At 52.0% G+C, this 17732-nt stretch overlaps 1 protein-coding gene and 1 long non-coding RNA gene across 6 annotated transcripts in view; one reads left to right on the top strand and one right to left on the bottom strand.

The window, feature by feature from the left end:
* LOC131840595 (uncharacterized) overlaps positions 1-17732 on the top strand; it is a 41733-nt gene that overhangs the window by 22096 nt on the left and 1905 nt on the right. For all 3 annotated transcript variants that reach the window (XR_009357414.1, XR_009357413.1, XR_009357415.1), the window contains exons 2-4: positions 6702-6824; positions 9262-9424; positions 11867-12895. This is a non-coding gene — a long non-coding RNA (uncharacterized LOC131840595). The remainder of the gene's footprint in view (positions 1-6701; positions 6825-9261; positions 9425-11866; positions 12896-17732) is intronic.
* Positions 3709-17732, bottom strand: part of PLB1 (phospholipase B1) — a 135947-nt gene continuing 121923 nt past the window's right edge. For all 3 annotated transcript variants that reach the window (XM_059188732.1, XM_059188733.1, XM_059188731.1), the window contains 8 exons: positions 17437-17517; positions 15823-15888; positions 15193-15287; positions 13889-13970; positions 12827-12931; positions 12047-12142; positions 5553-5627; positions 3709-4117 (listed from right to left, as the gene is read on the bottom strand). In XM_059188732.1, coding sequence (XP_059044715.1) covers positions 3914-4117; positions 5553-5627; positions 12047-12142; positions 12827-12931; positions 13889-13970; positions 15193-15287; positions 15823-15888; positions 17437-17517 — 804 coding nt within the window. In that variant the 3' untranslated portion in view covers positions 3709-3913. The remainder of the gene's footprint in view (positions 4118-5552; positions 5628-12046; positions 12143-12826; positions 12932-13888; positions 13971-15192; positions 15288-15822; positions 15889-17436; positions 17518-17732) is intronic.

The raw sequence follows: 17732 nt of genomic DNA on the forward strand, positions 1-17732 counted from the left end.
TAAAATGCTTTGTAGACTGTAAGGTGCCAAATATGTTTTTGTTATTTTGATGGTTTTACAGAGCCCACTGAATAATGTTAGAATGAATGCTGCTATGGGAAGGTAGTTAATTATTCAATACCTATTTTCTAAACCATTGTTTTTTTTCAGGATCATTATTATTTTTTTTAATATTTTATTTATTTATTTAACAGAGAGCACAAGTAGGCAGAGTGGCAGGGAGAGGGAGAGGCAGGCTCCCCACTGAGCAGGGAGCAGAATGCAGGGCTTGATCCCAGGACCCTGAGATCGTGACCTGAGCCGAAGGCAGACGCTCAACTGACTGAGCCACCCAGGTGCCCCTTTTTAAAGATTATTTACTTGAGAGAGAGCATGAGCAAGCATGAGCAGGGCAGAAGGGTAGAGGGAGAAGCAGACTCCCCACTGAGCAGGGAGTCCAGTGTAGGGCTCCATCCTAAGACCCTGAGATCATGACCTGAGCCCAAGGCAGATGCTTAACCAACTGAACCACCAGGTGCCCCTTAAACTATTGTTTTTAATCTCATTTCATTCTTACAAAAAAAAAAAAAAAAAACTGTGAAAAAACACAGCATCTGCTTTAGTTATCCCTGTAAGACTGGGATAATAGTCGTGCCTACCTCATTGGACTAGCGTCAGAATTCTTGAGTAATACAGACTGACTGCTGAAAACAGTGCTGGTATGCAGTTGAAGGACAAGAAATGTTGGTTCACTGAGTGTTTGATCTGTTCTTTGAGCTCTTCTACTGAAGTGTCTTTTTCCTTCATACCAATATATTCCATTCCTAGAAATTCTATTGGTTCTTATTTTCTTCCCCGCCATTTTTTTTTTTAAATAATACTTTATTCTGGTCTCATATTTTAAATTCCTTTGCCTTTAATCTTCTAAACACGCTTATGGTTTTTCTTCAACACTACTGTTATGTAAATTGTGTCTCCAGCTTCTCATAGTCCTTGTTTGTTCTTTTTTTTTCTAATTAAAAGATGTGCTATAACTGCACATCCTCTAGCAAAATGAGTCTTAGCCCCTATAGCTAATTTTAAAAATCTTAGATTATTAACTGGAAGCGGCTGACTTCTTCAGACCAGTTGGAAACCGAGAAACTCATGGTGTCCTTATGTAGCCTTGGGAAGATAAGATCTCCCCGGTCTAGGTGTTTCATTTTACAACACATTTATTTGCAACTTGGTCTACTTCACTTCTAGAATCACCTGTTTTATATTCGCAGGCTATTCCCCCATGCTGGACCCCAGTATTCATGTGAATGGATGTCCACTATGTAATGTGAGTATAATTCTGGGCCAGTTAGTGCTTCCCTGAGTCTGGGTTTTCTCTGTGAAAAGTGGATAATAAGGACAAGCGGTTTAATTACTGTGGGCCGTGGTGTCCTAGTATTAGCATGCTGTCGGCTTTTACTGGTATTATTTTTCTCTGTATTACTCTTTCGTACAAATCCAAATGCAGGCTGATAATGCAACCATTGCAACCATTGGGTCACTATGAACACCTTGCCCTCTCCATGGGGTTCCCTAAATCAGCTGTGTCTGGCTCCGCCATCTTGTTTTTCCGGCTGCTCATTGTCCCCTGTGCCCGCCATGCTCGTTTGCCTCTCCACATAGATGGAGTTTGCCTAGTCTCACTAACAAACCCATTCTCGGCGGCCTCTGACCAAGTCCTCTCGCCATCCTTCAGAGCTCAAGCTTCCGTGTCCTTTATGAAGAAGGCTTTTGACCGAGTTTAATCCACACTGATCTCTTTTGAATTCAAAACCCTCTGGAGATCACCATGGGGCATAGTGTTCTCAGGATTTGGTGGCTGCATTCATGGCACGGCTCTGGGTGTCCCCCAATTAGACTGATCATTTTCTCATGGGGGAAGAACACGGCACAGATCCAATGTAGATATATTACCACTGGCTACAAGTAACGACTCTCATATATTTAAGAAATTTTGGCTTTTTAGTATGTATTTAGGGGGAATTCAGGGCCTGGCTTATGCTTGTATCTCTTGGTTTCTGCCTAGGGTTTCCTTGGTCACCAGGCTGGGACTCCCCCCTTTTTTTCCCTTAATTTTTCAGACTGGGGGCTCCTGGATTACTCAGGAAGCATGCAAAAATTCCAACCCAAGTGAGGATGAACTCCAGGATTTTTTGAGGTGGGAGCTATTGGAGAAATGAAAACTTGAGGAATAAGAAAAAGGCATTAGACTCTTGGAATTAGTGGGTTATCTTTGCTGTTAACTGTGGCTTACCAGGAGCCCAAGGTGGGATACGGTGGGTCTTTAGGACATGTGTGATTCAGTCACTATGTATTTTGATCCATGGGAAGAAATGGGGGGTAGGTATGCTGTTCCTGAAGTACAGAAACAGAACTTGAAGCCCAGAGGAACACTGGATCTGGATCTGGTTCTTTGGGGACTCCTATTTTGCTTGCCAAAGAGATAAGATGATGGAAGGCAGGTAGGCAATCTTCATTGGTACAGTCCTGCCCAATTCCCAAACCCATCTCTGGACCTTTGCACTTCCTTGACAGCCTAGATCCTATTTCCACTCTTCATGAAGGAGAAACCAGTCCCCCTTTATGTGCACAGTATTTTAGAGTTGCTGAGCGTTTTTGTAGATGTTTGTTTTCCAGCAGTGCTGTGAGGCATGCAAAATGAGTACTGTGATTCTAGTTTGTAGATGAGATATCCGAGAAACTGGGGCTCTGGCTGCTGATGGGGTTTGCTCTGAAGGCCACACATTCAAGGGGTATGTCTGGGTTTTCTAACTCCCATTCTTTGTCATCCCAAGCTTTGGGATCAGAGAGGTCATTTAAATACTGATGATAATGGGGATTCTCTTTTGTTTTTTATGGAGGCTAAACTCATAGGACCTACAATTCACCAGTTTAGAGGGAACAATTTGGTGGCATTTTGTGCATTCACAATGTTGCATAACTAAGGCGTCTGTTGTTCCTCACTCCTTTCCTGGGATTTTGCACAAAAGGAGAGAGAATCTGCATAAGACATCCAGCTCCGGGCCTTGTGCCCTCGTTCAGTGAATGTAGCCTGTATTTCTGCACTCACCCTAGCGTGTTCCAGATTCTGGTGGTGTAGAAAGAGGAATTCTTTCCTGAAGTTAGAGCTCTGAGAAAATCAGGTTGTGGATAAATGAAGTATTCATGTCCCAATCTTTTTTTCTGGACATTTCAAAATTTCTCTCTTCCAGCTAACTTTGCTCAAGGAACTTGTCCTATTCTCAGAGCGATTGGACACATTTACCTATCAATGCACTGGAACAGAATTACTCCGTGTCATAGAGTTTCTTGTTTCTTTGGAGAAATCTGTCTTCTCAGCCAGGCTGTGACATGCACAGCCTTGGAAGTCCCACGAACCTCCACATTGTCCTGGGTATAAAACAGCCGCAGGAAAGCTATAGGTGCTGGATAGAGCCTGCAGGGTGGTCAGCCAGATCCCATATTCCAGCCACCACCTCGTGGCCACCATTTTCCCTAACTCTTAAATAGTGGGTTTGGTGACTGAGGATCGGCTCCTCGGGTGCCAGGCTAGAGCCTGACTGAGGCCGCTCTGTGCTCTTGTTGGCCATCACTCGGGCAGCTCTGGCTAAGACGACACAAAAGCCTCCAGCTCCCACACCTGTGTCGCACCACCAGTGAAAATCGAGCGCTTCAAGCAGGCTTACCCAAGAATAGAACGGCTTTGGCTTTTATTTAAATTTGGCAATTTCAGGAGCGTAGGCCCCAGGCCCCAAGGAGTTGTGACTGTCCCTTTGGTTTCCAGTGTCACCGGATGTTGGAGCAAATGCTCTCTGTGGTGGCCAAGGTGGCTGAGGTAGAGGGCTGGTGAGGATCGTGGCTGGGAATTTAAGAGGAGCACCTCCACGTGGCGGGAGGCCTAGAAGCTCATCGTGTTCATACTTATTGGAGGATTTTCCTGCTGGCGACCTCTTACGGCTCTCCAGACCATCATGGTGCCCACCCCAAGAACGAGGCCGCCTCCTGCTGCCACGGGCACAGCCCAGGACAGTGCGTTGGGGCCTGCTTCAGACCGATCTTGGAGGAGCTGACTGTTCCTCAGGGTGTGGAGGTAAGGACTCTCCTGTGAAGGAGGAGGAGGAGAGGTTAAGAGGGGTTAAGGGCCTCACAAAACCATCCATTGGCTCACCTTAGGCTTGTGTGGTCCCTATCCTGGCGATGGTGCCCTAACACAGCACGTTTTCACAGTCCGTCCCTGTTTGTCAGACTTCTTCCTCTACACTGTGCCCAGACCTTCGGAATGAGGATGGGTCTCCAAAGTGGCCAATAGCCCGCTTTCACCTCCTTTCAGTTTCTCACCAGCGTCCCCTCTCCTGTCAACCTGATTTTGAAAGACTGGGAATGGACAGACAACCTAAGGAAGATAGCCTGGAGATACCTCCAGGCTGCAGAGCCCCTGCCTCTGTCTTCTCTAGGCCACCACTGGACAGCTGTCCCCATCCCCCAACCTCAGGAGTGCTCAGGAGCAGGGACAACAGTGGGTGTGGAAGGACAGCTGGTCCTGGGGCGGGTTAGAGAACGGAGCGTGAGGAGGGCCCAGAGAGCACACCTTCGGGCCTGCCTCCCTGGATTCTCCTTCCTCTGTGAACATGAGTGTGGATCCCTGTGTGGGAGCTGAGAGATGTGCCGAAGGACTAAGATGTGACTGTTCTCACTGTCGCCCGATAGGCCATGTTCAGAAACAATCGCATCACAAAGGAGCCTGGGCTGTGTCTTTTGAGAGGTGCAAACAGAAAAGAGACCAACACAGGTGTGTTCGGAGGCGGCAGCAGTAGGCTGAGGGAAGGCAACAGTAGCCCCGGGGTAGAGGGGCGCCCCTGAGCCTTGAAGGATGTGGCGATCTCTGGTAGGCAGAGATGGGGACGACCCTCCAGAAGGCACAGACCTGGCAACGGCAGGCCGTGTCTGGGGAGCCGACCCTGTCTCCAGGAGCACAGCATGTCTAAGGCCCTAGAGGAAGCTGGGCCTCCCCTCTGGACACTCCAGGATGCAGCTGGGACCAGGGAAGGGTTTCCAGTGGCCTGGAGTGACTTTCCGTGTAAGCTGCACGGTGCCTGGCAGCAGGGACAGGCTGGACAGGGAAGGGAGGGAAAAGCTGGGGGGCGTGTTAGCAGCGTGGTCAGCTGTCCAGGTGAGGGAAGTTGGGGAAGAGAAAATGTGCAGGAAGGGAGGAAGAGGCGCACAGGTCCCCAGAACAGGCATGGAGTCTAATTTCTCCCTGTACGGCCCAACCTGACCACTGCCCCCGCATTCACCTCCCCTGAGCTCCCCTGCATGGGAACGGATGCTTCCTCCCTCCCATGGCCTGGGGAGCCGCCAAGTCTCAGGGACCAGGAGGAGTGGTGAGATTGGAGAATGGTGGCAGGGAATGAAGGTGAGCGATAATACAGCTCCCAGGGACCTCCTTGGTTCCTCCTGGTTTGAGGGACCACCCCAGCCCCCCCAAGCATGTGTTTCACACCGGAGACGACAGGCAGGGTGTTAGGACATTGACTCACAGGAGAGGGGCACTTGAGTTTGGTTCGGCTGTGGGTGAAGTTGTTGGAGGTTGTCTTCTGGCCCACTGGCTCCAGCTGGAGAGAGAAAGGAAAAACCGTGATTTCCTTCATGGTGGGCTGAGACCTGATCTCCAACAGACTCCCTCCCTCTGCCAGCGTGGGTTAACACCAGCAATAAATTCAACATCCTCAGCAGACCCCCGCTGCCCTGGGCCAGAGCTGGACCCGACTTCTGTCTCAGGAGGCGCAGGTCAGAGTCCATCAGGCAGGGCAGGACCTTGCGTCTGCCCCCAGGCTTGTCCAAGGAGGACTGATGGGTCCCAGCATGGAGAGTGTGTGCGAGGGCCTGGCCCAGAACCTCCACTTCCTGCTTCCCTTCTGATGGCTGGGATCACACCCACCCCACACTTACAACTTTATAAAATGGTGATAATCCTATTTACCAACTTCAAGTGTATGGGGCTGGTCGGTTTCAGAGAAATTTTAAAAACATCTAAGTTATTGTCCTTGATTTGTCAACCTCAAGAAATTGAAGTTTCTCACTTGAGCTACTTTGTATGTTTTTCACACAGATGTAGAGATTTACTTGCAATATCTCACCAAGTGTTGTTCTGAGAGGTTCTGCTTAATTCTTTTAGTCCTGAGACCCTCGGAGAATGAGCTAGAAGCTGGTGTACCCTCTTTCCCACCATCTTTAGCCAACAGCATGTTCCCTGACATGCCGCCCGCACAGAGAAGGATGGGCCCCTGGTGCTCTCGCCTATTTGTAGATCCTGACTGTACAGCCTCTGCCCTTGGCATCTGCTTCCCTGCCCGGACCTGAGACCCTCAGCTCCTGACCCCCAGCTACAGCCTACAAGGGAGTTGAAAGGATGCTATGCCTGCTAATGACTCCACCTGGCCTGTGATCTTGCTTTCTGTTGTCCTACAGCTGCTCTGTTCCAAGAGAGACCCCCACGGTGTCTGACCAAGCACCGCAGACACAGCCCCTGGGCTCCTTGCTCTGTTGCTGCTGAGAGCTGTGTGGCCTGAGGCAGGCTCCCGAGCTGCCCGGACCACCCATATTTGGCTGTTGTGAGGATCAGATGAGAAGATGACATGATGACAAGCAGGAGGTGGTTTACTTATGTGTCATTTCTATGTACTTAGAGCTGAGGAAGCACAAGCTTCTTGGAATGGAATGACCATCGAGCGACCGTATAGATGCTCAAGATCAGGTTGGTTGATTCCCTGACATTCCAGCAACCCGGAAACTAACTGGCACAAGGGAAGGTAAGGATCCTGTGGGTTTGAGGACAGCATCAATCTCTCCCTTACTCCTGGCTCCCCCTCCAGCTACCTTCACCACCCCTCCCTGTGCCTCTAGGAAGACTCATTTGTGGGCACTGGCTATACTTCCTGACCTCCTGTTCCAAGGCTCACTCCCGTCAGACTTCATTCTCCACCACTAGACTGATGTTGTGGTCAAGGTCGCCATGACCTGGAGGATACCAGACCCAATGATCACTTTGTCATCTTCATCTTGCTGAACTTTTCATCAACATTTGTCAGAGTTGATGCCTCCCTCTTAAAACACTTGTCCGTCTGGACTCCTGGAACAGGGCACTCATCTCTCCCATTCCCCCATTCTCATCTGTCACTGGGGTCAGAAGTTGGAATGAAAGCCCTGGGGCTTGGTGGTTTGTCCCCGCTGCTTCCCACCTACTCTTCTCTAGGAACACCTAATCAACCCCATGGCCTCAAATACCCCTCTCATGAACGACCTCCACATTTTTTCCTAAATCTCCATTCCTGACCCTGTCCCTGAGCTCCAGATTCCTAGATTCAACTGCTTTACTTTTGGTGCCTCCAAGTGGATTTCCAGAAGGTGCTTCACACTTACCATGGCCAGAAGAGAACTTCTGATTTTTTTTTTTTTTTTCTCCTCAAGCTTATGTCTCTCCAACACCTCAATCATCTACCCAATTTCCTTGACCCCAAATGGAAGAGTCCTCTTTTGCTCCTTTTGTCTGAATTTAAGTTCCAGTTAATATACAGTGGAATGTTAGTTTCAGGTGTACCATATAGTGATTCGACGCTTCCATAGGGCACCAGGCAGGAGCTCATCGCTGCAAGTGTTCTTTAATCCCATCACCTGTTCCACCCAGCGCCCCACCCCCCACTCGCCTCCCTCTGGTCTTTGTTTTCTAACCTCCTCCACCTGCTAGTCCAAAACGGATCTCAAATCTGACCCCTTCTCTCCTTCTCCACTGTCATCACGCTGGGCCCATCCACCTCCATTTCTCACCTGGGCTCTGGGTCTAATTCCCCTCTTCCTTCCCTCTAGGACAGGGCTATCCTGCAGCCAGAGGGCAAACCAGATCCTCTGGCTCCCCTGTTGGAAGCCATCCAAGGAGCTGGCCCTGCTCTCACTCACCTCTCCGACCTTGTTCACCTCCCTCTGACCTTGTCACACTGGCCCTTCTGCCACTCAGACACTTCACACTCATTCCTGACTCCGGGCCCGCACAGGTCCTGTTTCCTCTGCCTGGAACACCCTGGCCCTAGACCTCTGCTTGCCTGGCAGCCTCTTGACATTCAGCTCTCTGCTCACAGGTCACTCATCAGGACACCTCCCTCTCCCCCCACCATTGCTCTGTCACATTACCTGGCTTTTCCTTCTCTTTCTTTCACGCCCTGACTGGGGTCAGAAAGTCGTAGTGATTTGTTGGGTTTTGTCCGTCCTTTTTCCCCACGAGTGCAAGGATGTCCTTTTCCCCAGCGCCTGGGGCAGTCCCCATGGCGGAGTGATGGTCAATAAATAGTTGTTGAGGGAATGCGTGGATGAACCAGAGTCCCAGAATCCTGAGCCGAGCAGCGCAGGCAAGAAGGCCTGGGGCTGGTCACAGAAAATGAAGTTGTTTTCCCCAGAACCCCCCCTCTCCTAAGCCAGATCCTGCAGATAACAAGGATGTGGTGAATAGCAGGGCTGGGGCAGCCTCTAATCTGTTCTGGGGATTCAGGGAAGGCTTCCTGTAGGAGGTGGCACCTGAGTTTAGTGTTGTGGTGGCCACGAGTTACTCAGGAGAAGGCGGCTGGAAGGGCAGTCCCCAGTAAGGGGATGAGCAAGAGCCGACACACAGAGACGTGAGATACCGTGGGTGGCGCAGGAAACTGCAGTCCTTACCAGACTGCCCAACTGCCCATCAGCGGGGGGCGGGAGTGACTGCTGCAGAGGTTAACGGGGGCCAAGCGTCCAAAGGCCTCGTGTGCTGTGCTAAAGGGCCAGGCCTTTCCCTTCAGGGAGGGGCAAGCCTTGGAAGCTGGGTCAGATTTTCATTTACACAGATTCCTGCGGCTGCCCTGTGGCAGAGTTTATAAGTCCGTGGTTTGCGAGCCTTGGAAAATATCACCCGGGAGCCTCTGAAACCTGCTGACCCCAGGTGTCACCCCAGACTAATCCAGAATGTCTGGGGATGAGGTCCAGGCACTGGTGTTTTGTTTGAGTTATTGTTTTCAAGTATACGTATAGAAACAAATAAAAATCACAGGTGAACAGCTGATAAGTGGTGTAAATGAATGAACCCCTGTAACCAGCGTGCAGATTGAGGTATAGAACGTGACCAGCACTCAGGAGCTTCCCCCCCGACTCTCTTCCAGGACTATACTTACCCCCTCCCACCCCCGCCCAAAGACTCGGTATTAATTCGCTCGTTTTTGAAATTCACAGACATGGCTGCCTGCGGCTGACGTTTGCGTCTTCGTGCTGTGAGGCATCCGTGGTATGAACGTGCTACATTTTGATCACCCATTCTATTGGTGCACATCTGGGGAGCTTCCTGCCTGGGGAATATGAATGGTGTTGCTGGGAAAATGTTCCTGTGCATCTTTTGGTGAGTCCACGATATGTTTCTGCTGGGGATACACATAGGGACAGGATCGCTGGGTCACAGGGAACCCAGATGTTCAGCCTCTGTGGGTAGGCCAAACTGGCTGCCAGTATTCCTAGTCCCCAGGTTATTTTAACCTCTGGCCAAGCTGAGCATTGCTGTTCTACCAGTGGTGGTCAGCCCAGCACCAGGGATACCAGGTGGGAGGCTCGTGTGGTCACCCAGCACCCGGGGAGATGCAAACATTGGAGGACAGCAAGATTTCTAGGGAAGGGGGAGCAGGCGGCCGTGGGGGAATAGTGTCAGAAAAAAGAAGGAAAAACTGCAAGAAGATGAAAGAAGGAAAAAGGAAGAGGAAAATGCTTCCTCGTGCTACTGGTGTTCCCGGCTTTGGCTTTGCCAAGGTCTCCGGAGGAGGCATGATCTGTTCAGTGGAGGGACAGGAGATGGAATGGGCTGAAAGTGTGTCGGTTGCCGCAGCGGGGTAGCCCGTGAGCGTCGGCCAAAGGCTGCAGACGCTATGTCATCGGACTCGCAGAGTGAGACGTGAATTCACTGGTTACATATGTGCTGACCCGGTTGGGGGCAGGGAGGCCCGCTGGTGCCGTGGCCAGGACACTAGGAAGGATTTGACATGGGTTCTGGTCCCTGCTCGGCTGTGAACTGGTGCTCCGCGTGCTCCCGCGTGAAGTGCTTCCTCCCCCTGTATGCTAGTTACAGAGCCTTCTGGCCAGATGACCTGCCAGGTCTTCTCCACTTCTAGAGGCCTATTATATATGTCGCCCTAGGGATCACCAGAAGGAGGTGATCTGAGAAGATGGCATGAGGTAATGGGTTTGTATCTGAGATGGTTTGGGATGAAAACACAGCACTATATAATTAGTTCCCCAAATGATACAGCACAGGACAAGACACTCTTAGATGATTTCAGTGTAGTTTTGCTTTGTTTTTTGAAACTTAGGGGCAGGGCTAGGACAGCAGTGGCTGGGAGCCCTGGACAGACCCGTGCTGTCACAGGATGGCTCCATGGCAGCACTCACCTTTTGCTTTCCTACCTAATCCCCTCCCACTTGCCTTTATGTATAACAAGCCTTCTCTCCTGGGTCAGTGGGGAGAACAACTGAGCTGCTTTGGAAGAGGAGACCAGAACTGTGGTGGTAATCCCTGCAGAAAGAGACCAACAGGCCTGATAGTGTTCAGGTCCTCGATCGGGCCATCGTGCCCCAGAGAGCTCCCAGAGCACCTGGGCGTTATGCAGGCTGGCAGTGCCCCCAGGTAGGAAGACCTCCCATCCCTGGATGGAAATGCTGGGAAGGAAAGGTGCAGTGGCATTCGTGGCGCATCTCAGAATCTGTGGATTCCCCTGAGATCTCAGGGGGACAAATGGGACTGTGCACAGATACCCACTCTTTTTTGGGGGGGGGATTTAAAAGGAATGAAGTTATGGGACTCCTTCTGTAAAGGAAAACTGGACTTCAAAATTGCTCTCAGGAATTACATTGTGCAAACTTTGAACAAGATTCCCGTGGAGATTGGGTAGGAGGGAATTCAGTGGTGTTTTGACTGTGGTTCAGAGTCCTGGGCTGACAGAGTGAGATAAAACCTTTAGGAGTGGGCAGAGTGTGGTGTCAACAGCAGGGAAACAAAGGAAGAAGGAAGGCTGAGTCTGTGATTAACGGGGCCAAGGTTGGGGCCAAGGATGGAAACTTCCGGCATGCTGCTGGGGGAGGGGGGGTGTGCCTAAGGGGAAGGCGGTGCTGGGCATGCTGGGTGAGGTGGCAGATGTGGGAATATTCGCACAGGGGAATCCTGGCAGAGAGGCAGCCTGCCTGAAACTGCAGTAAAAGCAAGAGTGTGGATTTGTTTAGTCACCATGGGAGAAATGGGGGAATGCAGGTTAGGGTGGGGATTGAGTTACCCGCTGAACCAAGATCAAAAGAAGCCACTGGATTGGAAAGGCATTTCATTTTGCTCTGCGCAACAGGATATGGCTACTGGGGTTACTGGTCAAGTTCTGTGCCAGCAGACCAGGCTGCAGAGGAGTGGCCAGCCCTGAGAGCTAAGGCACAAGGCCAGGAGGCCCTGGGGCCCCTCAGCCATATGTGCATTTCCTGAGGTCCCCATCTTCCCCTAAGAAAGGACTGGAATAGGTGACAGCCTGGGGATATACGCGGGTGGCTCTTTTCTTTTTGATGCTGAAATAATCATCAGGAAATGTGTTGAGACTAGGGTAATGGGGGCTGGGATTCTCTGAATGCTAATGATTGTGTTGGATGCTGAGCATATGCTACCTTAATTTTCTGAGATCTGTGTCATTGTCATTGTTTTTTATGGATATTGATACAGAGGACCAAAGAGAGAACACTTGCCCAGGGTCCGCAGAGTAAGGGGTTGAAGCTGATTTCATCCTGTTTATCTGATTACAAAATTATGTATCCCCCCCAGCCCCCCAGTACTGGGAAATTTCTCCAATAATCGAAACCATGAGGACAAAGAAGTTGTGCCACCATTTTGAGCTTTGGGGAGAAAGGAGCTATTTATGCCAGTAGGTCTTTTATTTTGGGCAATAGTCAAAGCTCCTTGGGGCCCCCTTTGGCACAGCCCATGGGGCGGTCAGGCACTCACCATGTTGTTCCAGAGTGCGATGGCCATCTCGGCATGACCACGTTCTGAGAAGTGGAAACAGTCCTCGGAGAAGAAGGTGAGGTCAGTGTCCCCTCTCTGGGACCAAAGGCAAAGGGATTAGTTCCTGGGGAGAAAGGTACCGCCTCCCACCCCTGCAGGTGACCTGGGCATCATTCCTTTCAACTCTGCTGCCACCTAGCTCAGAGACGGATGGAGAAACTCTCCAATTTTGGAACATTTAAAAAGAGCCGAATTGGGGTGCCTGGGTGGCTCAGACAGCTAAATGTTTGCCTTCGGCTCAGGTCATGATCTCCAGGTCCTGAGACTGAGCTCCTACTGAGCTGGGAGCCTGCTTCTCCCTCTCCCTCTGCCTGCTGCTCCCCTTGCTTGTACCCTGTCTCTCTCTCAAATGAATAAATAAAATCTTTTTAAAAAGAGAGAGAGCTGAATTGTAACCTCCCACTGTCCATCCCTTTTCCTTCCACATCCTTGCCCTAAGAGATGAAAAAAAAAATTTAGGAAGCTTTCCATTCTACCCCAAACTAGAAAATAGCAGGGCCAGGGCTGCGGTCACTGATAATTTTCTCCTTTTCTTTCCAAGTATATCTAAGTTCCAATCATACTTTTTAAAAAAAAAAAAAAAAAGGGAAAAACAGAAAAAGCAAAATCTTAGGAGCCCTCTTGGAGGCATCTGGCCAGGAAAAGCTCAGGCGTAGAAGGATGTACATCACCGAAGAAGAGCCCCTCTACACGTGCCTCCCAGACGTGCCCACCGCTTACGCTGTTGAGGGGGACGAGAGTGTTTTGGAAGAAAGGCTGCACCACCACGGCGAAGTCTTCCCGCTGCAGGTACCGGGACCCATAAGACAGCCTGGAGATGCCGCTCTGTGGAGGGGGGAGAGCTTCCTCAACCCTCCTGGCAGGGCTGGCCAGACGAGCTCTCGTCCTGCCGCCTCAGGTTGGCGGTGATGGGGACCCCCTCCCCAGCCAGAGGTGACTTCAGAGGATTCTCCAGTGCTCATGCCTCCTCTCACATCGCCTGCACCCAGACATGAGCGCACCGCAGCCTGAAGTCTCTGTGAGGTCGGGTTGGGGCCTCTGAACAGGCTACAGGGGCCTCTGAACAGGCTACAAGGGCCTCAAAGGGCCTCCTCTCGCCTCACGGCATAAAGACTGAATGAGAACCCGGGGTTCTCAACACCAGCTCCCCGAAACGCCTGTGCACTTGGGGGATGAAGGTCCATGTCCAGGGGTTAGATATGCTTCTCCTCAAGGAGCTAACAATCCATCTTGAAACATGAGCCTGGATGTAGAAAAAACCACCAGAACCTTCTAGAGCGTTCAGGGTTCATGAAGGTAGATGGAAGCCGATATGGAGAGATACCAGAGGGTCAAATTTCGTCAGGGGAGGCTTGTCAGAAGAGGCGAGAAGGCCTGCCCCATGTGTGAGGGGGAGCAGTTGCAGATGGGCTGAGGAGGACACGTCAAGAGGGGACAGCGTGAGCAGAGGCAGACACTGAGTTGTCCGCTGAGCTGGGCTAAGCCTTGTGTTCTGAGGCCAGTGGGTGAGTGGGGGTGGCGGAGCCCAGCAGGGCCGTAGACACTTCCCCTCCCTCCTCTGGGGGAGGGATGGCGCCAGGCACATTGGGATCCACTCCAGTCCCCCGGGGTTGGGAGGCAGGGCTTCCTCCCTCCCCAGCTGGTGTCCTTTTCCCCTGGAGAAATGTCTCAGGGGCTGCGATCTGCCTTCAAGGAGCAGCCTTGCTCTCCGCAACCCCTGCTCTCTGGGAGTGGAGGGGGTCCCCGGCTGGGACGGGGGGTGGGGGTGGGGGGCAGCTTCACCTGGAAGTTCCAGTTCACTTGCTTCAGTTCTTGCAGCTCCAGCGAATTGTCCTGGGAGCGCCTGAGGCAGGTACAGTTGCTCCTGTGGAGAGGCGCCCAGGTGGCTGACTGCTGCCCCCCAACACACACAGGTGCCCCCCCATCACAGTCTAGGTGACTCCTGGGCCCAGGTCACAGCCCTTGTGCCCCTGAATTACGGTGTAGCAGGTGCTCGTTTAAAGAGAAGGTGGCAGAGTTGGCCCCTGACATCTGGGTCCCCTTGACCCCCGTGGCTGCTCCGGCCCCAGCCCGGGCTTCTCCCAGGAAAGGGCTGGCGTTTTGGAAAGACCGCTGTGGCAACCTTGTCTTTCGTCTTCCCATTTCCGAGACCTTCAGCGCCACCTCCAGTGGCTTAGGACTTGCTGCCAGGACTCCAGAGTGGGGAGTCTCTTGGGAAGTTGAAGAGGCTCAACCCATTAGAGACACACAGACAGGGGAGAATGGGAGGCCTGAAGATTCTGGAGGAGCCCTTCACGGGTCCTAGCTCTTCCACCCAGAGCCCAACAAGAACGGGAAGCAGCTGTCACCCTGCCAGCAAACCCATGTGACCCCAGCTAGGACTCCAAGGCCCCCTGTGGAATCTCTTCTCGAAGAGCAATTGTCACAGGAAGTCTGGGTGACCCTCTGGCCGGAGAGGATGGCAGCTTCCTGCCAGGGTCACGGCTGAGCTTTAATAAGTTCCAGCCCCCAACAGAAACTGGGCTTTTATTCAACAGACCTTAGCTCTAAGCCTGGCTTTCAAGATGTTGTAAGAGCTACTCTTTACTGAGATCCTGCCCTGCTGGGCCCAAGAACATTACACGCATTTATTTCTTCTAGACCTTACTACTTTGCAAGATTTTACAGATGAGACCTATGAGGCCCAGAGAGGGTATGTCGTTTGTGCACGGTCCCACAGCTCCTAAAGGGCAGAGCCAGATACAGATGGGCTGCTGTCTTGGAAGCTCCTTGCCTGGGGCTGCCTCTCAGACTCCGAGTGATCACGAGTTTAGAATCACAGACCATACTGGGCATCTTAAGGATTCTTGGTCTGTGTTTCTTGCTTTACAGCCAAGCAAACTGGGGTCCAGAGAAATAAAGTGACTTGCCTACAGTAGGCATTCAATACCTTAGCGGTGTTTCCAAACGGTTTTTCAAGCCCCTGGCTGATTGCTGATGTCTGTCCTTGAGACAGGATCGTCTGGCTTAGCCTGCACTAGTCTCCTGGGAGAATGTCTATGAGTTTTGTCCTCCCCAGGGGCCCTTGTCCTAGGCTGTGTACTTACTGAGCAGTCAGGGGTGGGTCACATTTTCCACCTTGGCCCTGATGTAGGTCAGCCAAGTCCATGACCTCCACCACGTTGATGAAAGCCCTTGGAAGCTGTGGCGGGTGGGGGGGGTGGGGGGGCAGAAGGATGGGCTGTGTTAATTCCCAGCCTGGTGTTGGGGGGATGCTGGTTACTTCTAGAAGAACCTAGGGGCTCATCAACAATCTAACTTCTTCCTCCCCTGTTTTGCTAATAGACTATGGCACAAAGAGGGGGATGTGGCTTGTATTCTCTCGATCTTCTTTAATAGCCCCCTATATAGCTTGGGAAGCGGAGACAGAAGTCACTTGTCCCAAGTCGCTTTGCTAGTAAGCCATCCTGCCCGGCTCCTGACTAGGCCGTTTGGCTCCGAAGGCTAACCCTTGGCCACCAGACAGTACAGTCTGCTCCAGTTAGCATTTCCCTTGCAGAGGAAATTCTGGAGCCCACCCCCACCTTGGCCTCCCCTGCAGGTGTTCCCCCCCCACCTTGGGACTCCATCCAGCATGCATTTCACTGAACACCGCTTGCCTAGATGTACCCAGGGCGGGAGGAGAGTGGTTGCGGGCAGGGAATGGGGCCCAGAAACCTGGTGCTGTTCTACCCCACCTCCTCATAGAAGATGTCCAGGGCCTGTTGGATATGCTGAATGTACTCCCCAGCTGAGTTGGCCTCCTGTGGAGAAAGAAGGGGGCTCTTGTCAGCTCCTGGGTTCTACTCAGAGAGGAGGGCAGTGGTCTGGTGCCCAGCACCGGAGGGCCTGGGGTTGGTGGTAAGAGGAGCTAGAATGGTACCGGACAGGCTGAGGAGCCCAGCCCGTGTTGCTGGGAGACACAAGTCTTCCTTTGACCCCTACTAGACAGCAGGAACAATCCCCAGCCCGATCCACTGTACCTTTTTTTTTTTAATTTTTTATTTTTTTATAAACATATATTTTTATCCCCAGGGGTACAGGTCTGTGAATCACCAGGTTTACACACTTCACAGCACTCACCAAAGCCGATCCACAGTATCTTAAATGCAAGGGCAGACTGTGACCGAGTTGGTCCCTGCCCCTTCACTGGTCCCATCTGTCACCAGCCTCGGGCTTCTGAACCATGTCTGTGCCCTGATGACCACACTCTCTTTGCTTTGGGCTGTGGCCCACGCTGGCCCCATTGCCTCCCCCTAACTTCTATCTTTTTGTCTCGGTTCAACAGTCTCCTCCTCTGACCCATTTCTCACCGGGAAGTGGATTTAGCCCCTTCCTTACACGTGGCCTGAGTTCACCCTGGTGGGGGCCTCCAGGTCTCTTCCAGAAAGAGAGGCTTTCAGGAGTATAAATCTGAGGGTGGGTCCTCTGGGGATAAAAGAGGCATTTTCCTGGACCAAGGGGACAAAGGCAGCTTTCGGGGGGGGTCTCTTCTGGCCTCCTGGACCCTGTTGAGTCCAGGACACAGTGGCACTGAAGCCCCTGAGGTTGAGTCACTTCTGCCTCGGGAAAGGGGAGGATGGAGGGGAGGAGGGGAGGAGGCTCCGAAGACCCAACCCCTCTGTGGGGGAGGGTACTTCCCATCCAGCATCTGGTACAGGGTCTGAGCTGTGAGGAATGATAGGAGCTTCCTCCCCCACCTGTGACTTCAGACATTCTACCACGATGTCTGCGTTACGGCAGCTGCTCTTTTCTGGCCAAACAAAATCTGGGACCTCCCCAACATAGAACAAGACATATTCCCAAAGTGACACCTCCCCAAAGACTTGACGTCTGGACCTATTTCCCCATAGAAACCACATCAGGAACAGGCTGGGCTCCCAGGTCGGCAGGCTGAGAGGTTGGTTCACTCACAAAGTCATTGGGACAGCAAGCTGTCCTACTGGGACTGGTTTAATTTTATCGAACTTTGTTGATGACACTGTTTCAACACCCCTCCCCCCGCACACCTGTGCACGTCCCCCCCCCCTCCGCCGCCGCCAAACAACCTCCATAAACAAATGGGTAGGGATTCCAAGCACAGGTAGGGTGAGGCTTGCTGGTTACTCCTTCGATACCAAAGAACAATATTTGTGGGCATGAGCAGGGCCTGAAAAGTGGGCGCATCTAGATCCTTCTGAAATCGGGGAACTAATGCAGCTGCTGTCCCAGGGGCCACTCAGCAGTGGGAAGGGCCCGGGTCTGCCCGGGCAGGCTGGGGAGTCTGGGAGAGCAGGCCAGCGTGACTCCCATGGGGTCCGGCAGGGGCTTACCGGACTCTCGCAGTAATGACATACGTCATTGCTCCCAATGAACAGCGTGATCAGCTTCCAGTCACCCTCAAGGTCAATTTCCTGAAAGGACAGAAGGCTCTGAGTCTAAACTTTGGTGGGGGAAGTAAAGGGGGGAGAACATGCAGGGGATGCTCACCAGGCCAGACGGCAGCCCCCCTACCCCTGCCCTCCCCCACCCCCCACCTTTCACCCTCTCTGTACCCTGATGGAGAGAAGATGCCAAGGGAAGCCTCCCTGACCTTCACCTTGGTGCCTGGCAAGGAGCCTCAGAGAGT

The sequence above is a fragment of the Mustela lutreola genome, chromosome 9 (genome assembly GCF_030435805.1).
Source record: "Mustela lutreola isolate mMusLut2 chromosome 9, mMusLut2.pri, whole genome shotgun sequence".
NCBI lineage: Eukaryota > Metazoa > Chordata > Mammalia > Carnivora > Mustelidae > Mustela > Mustela lutreola.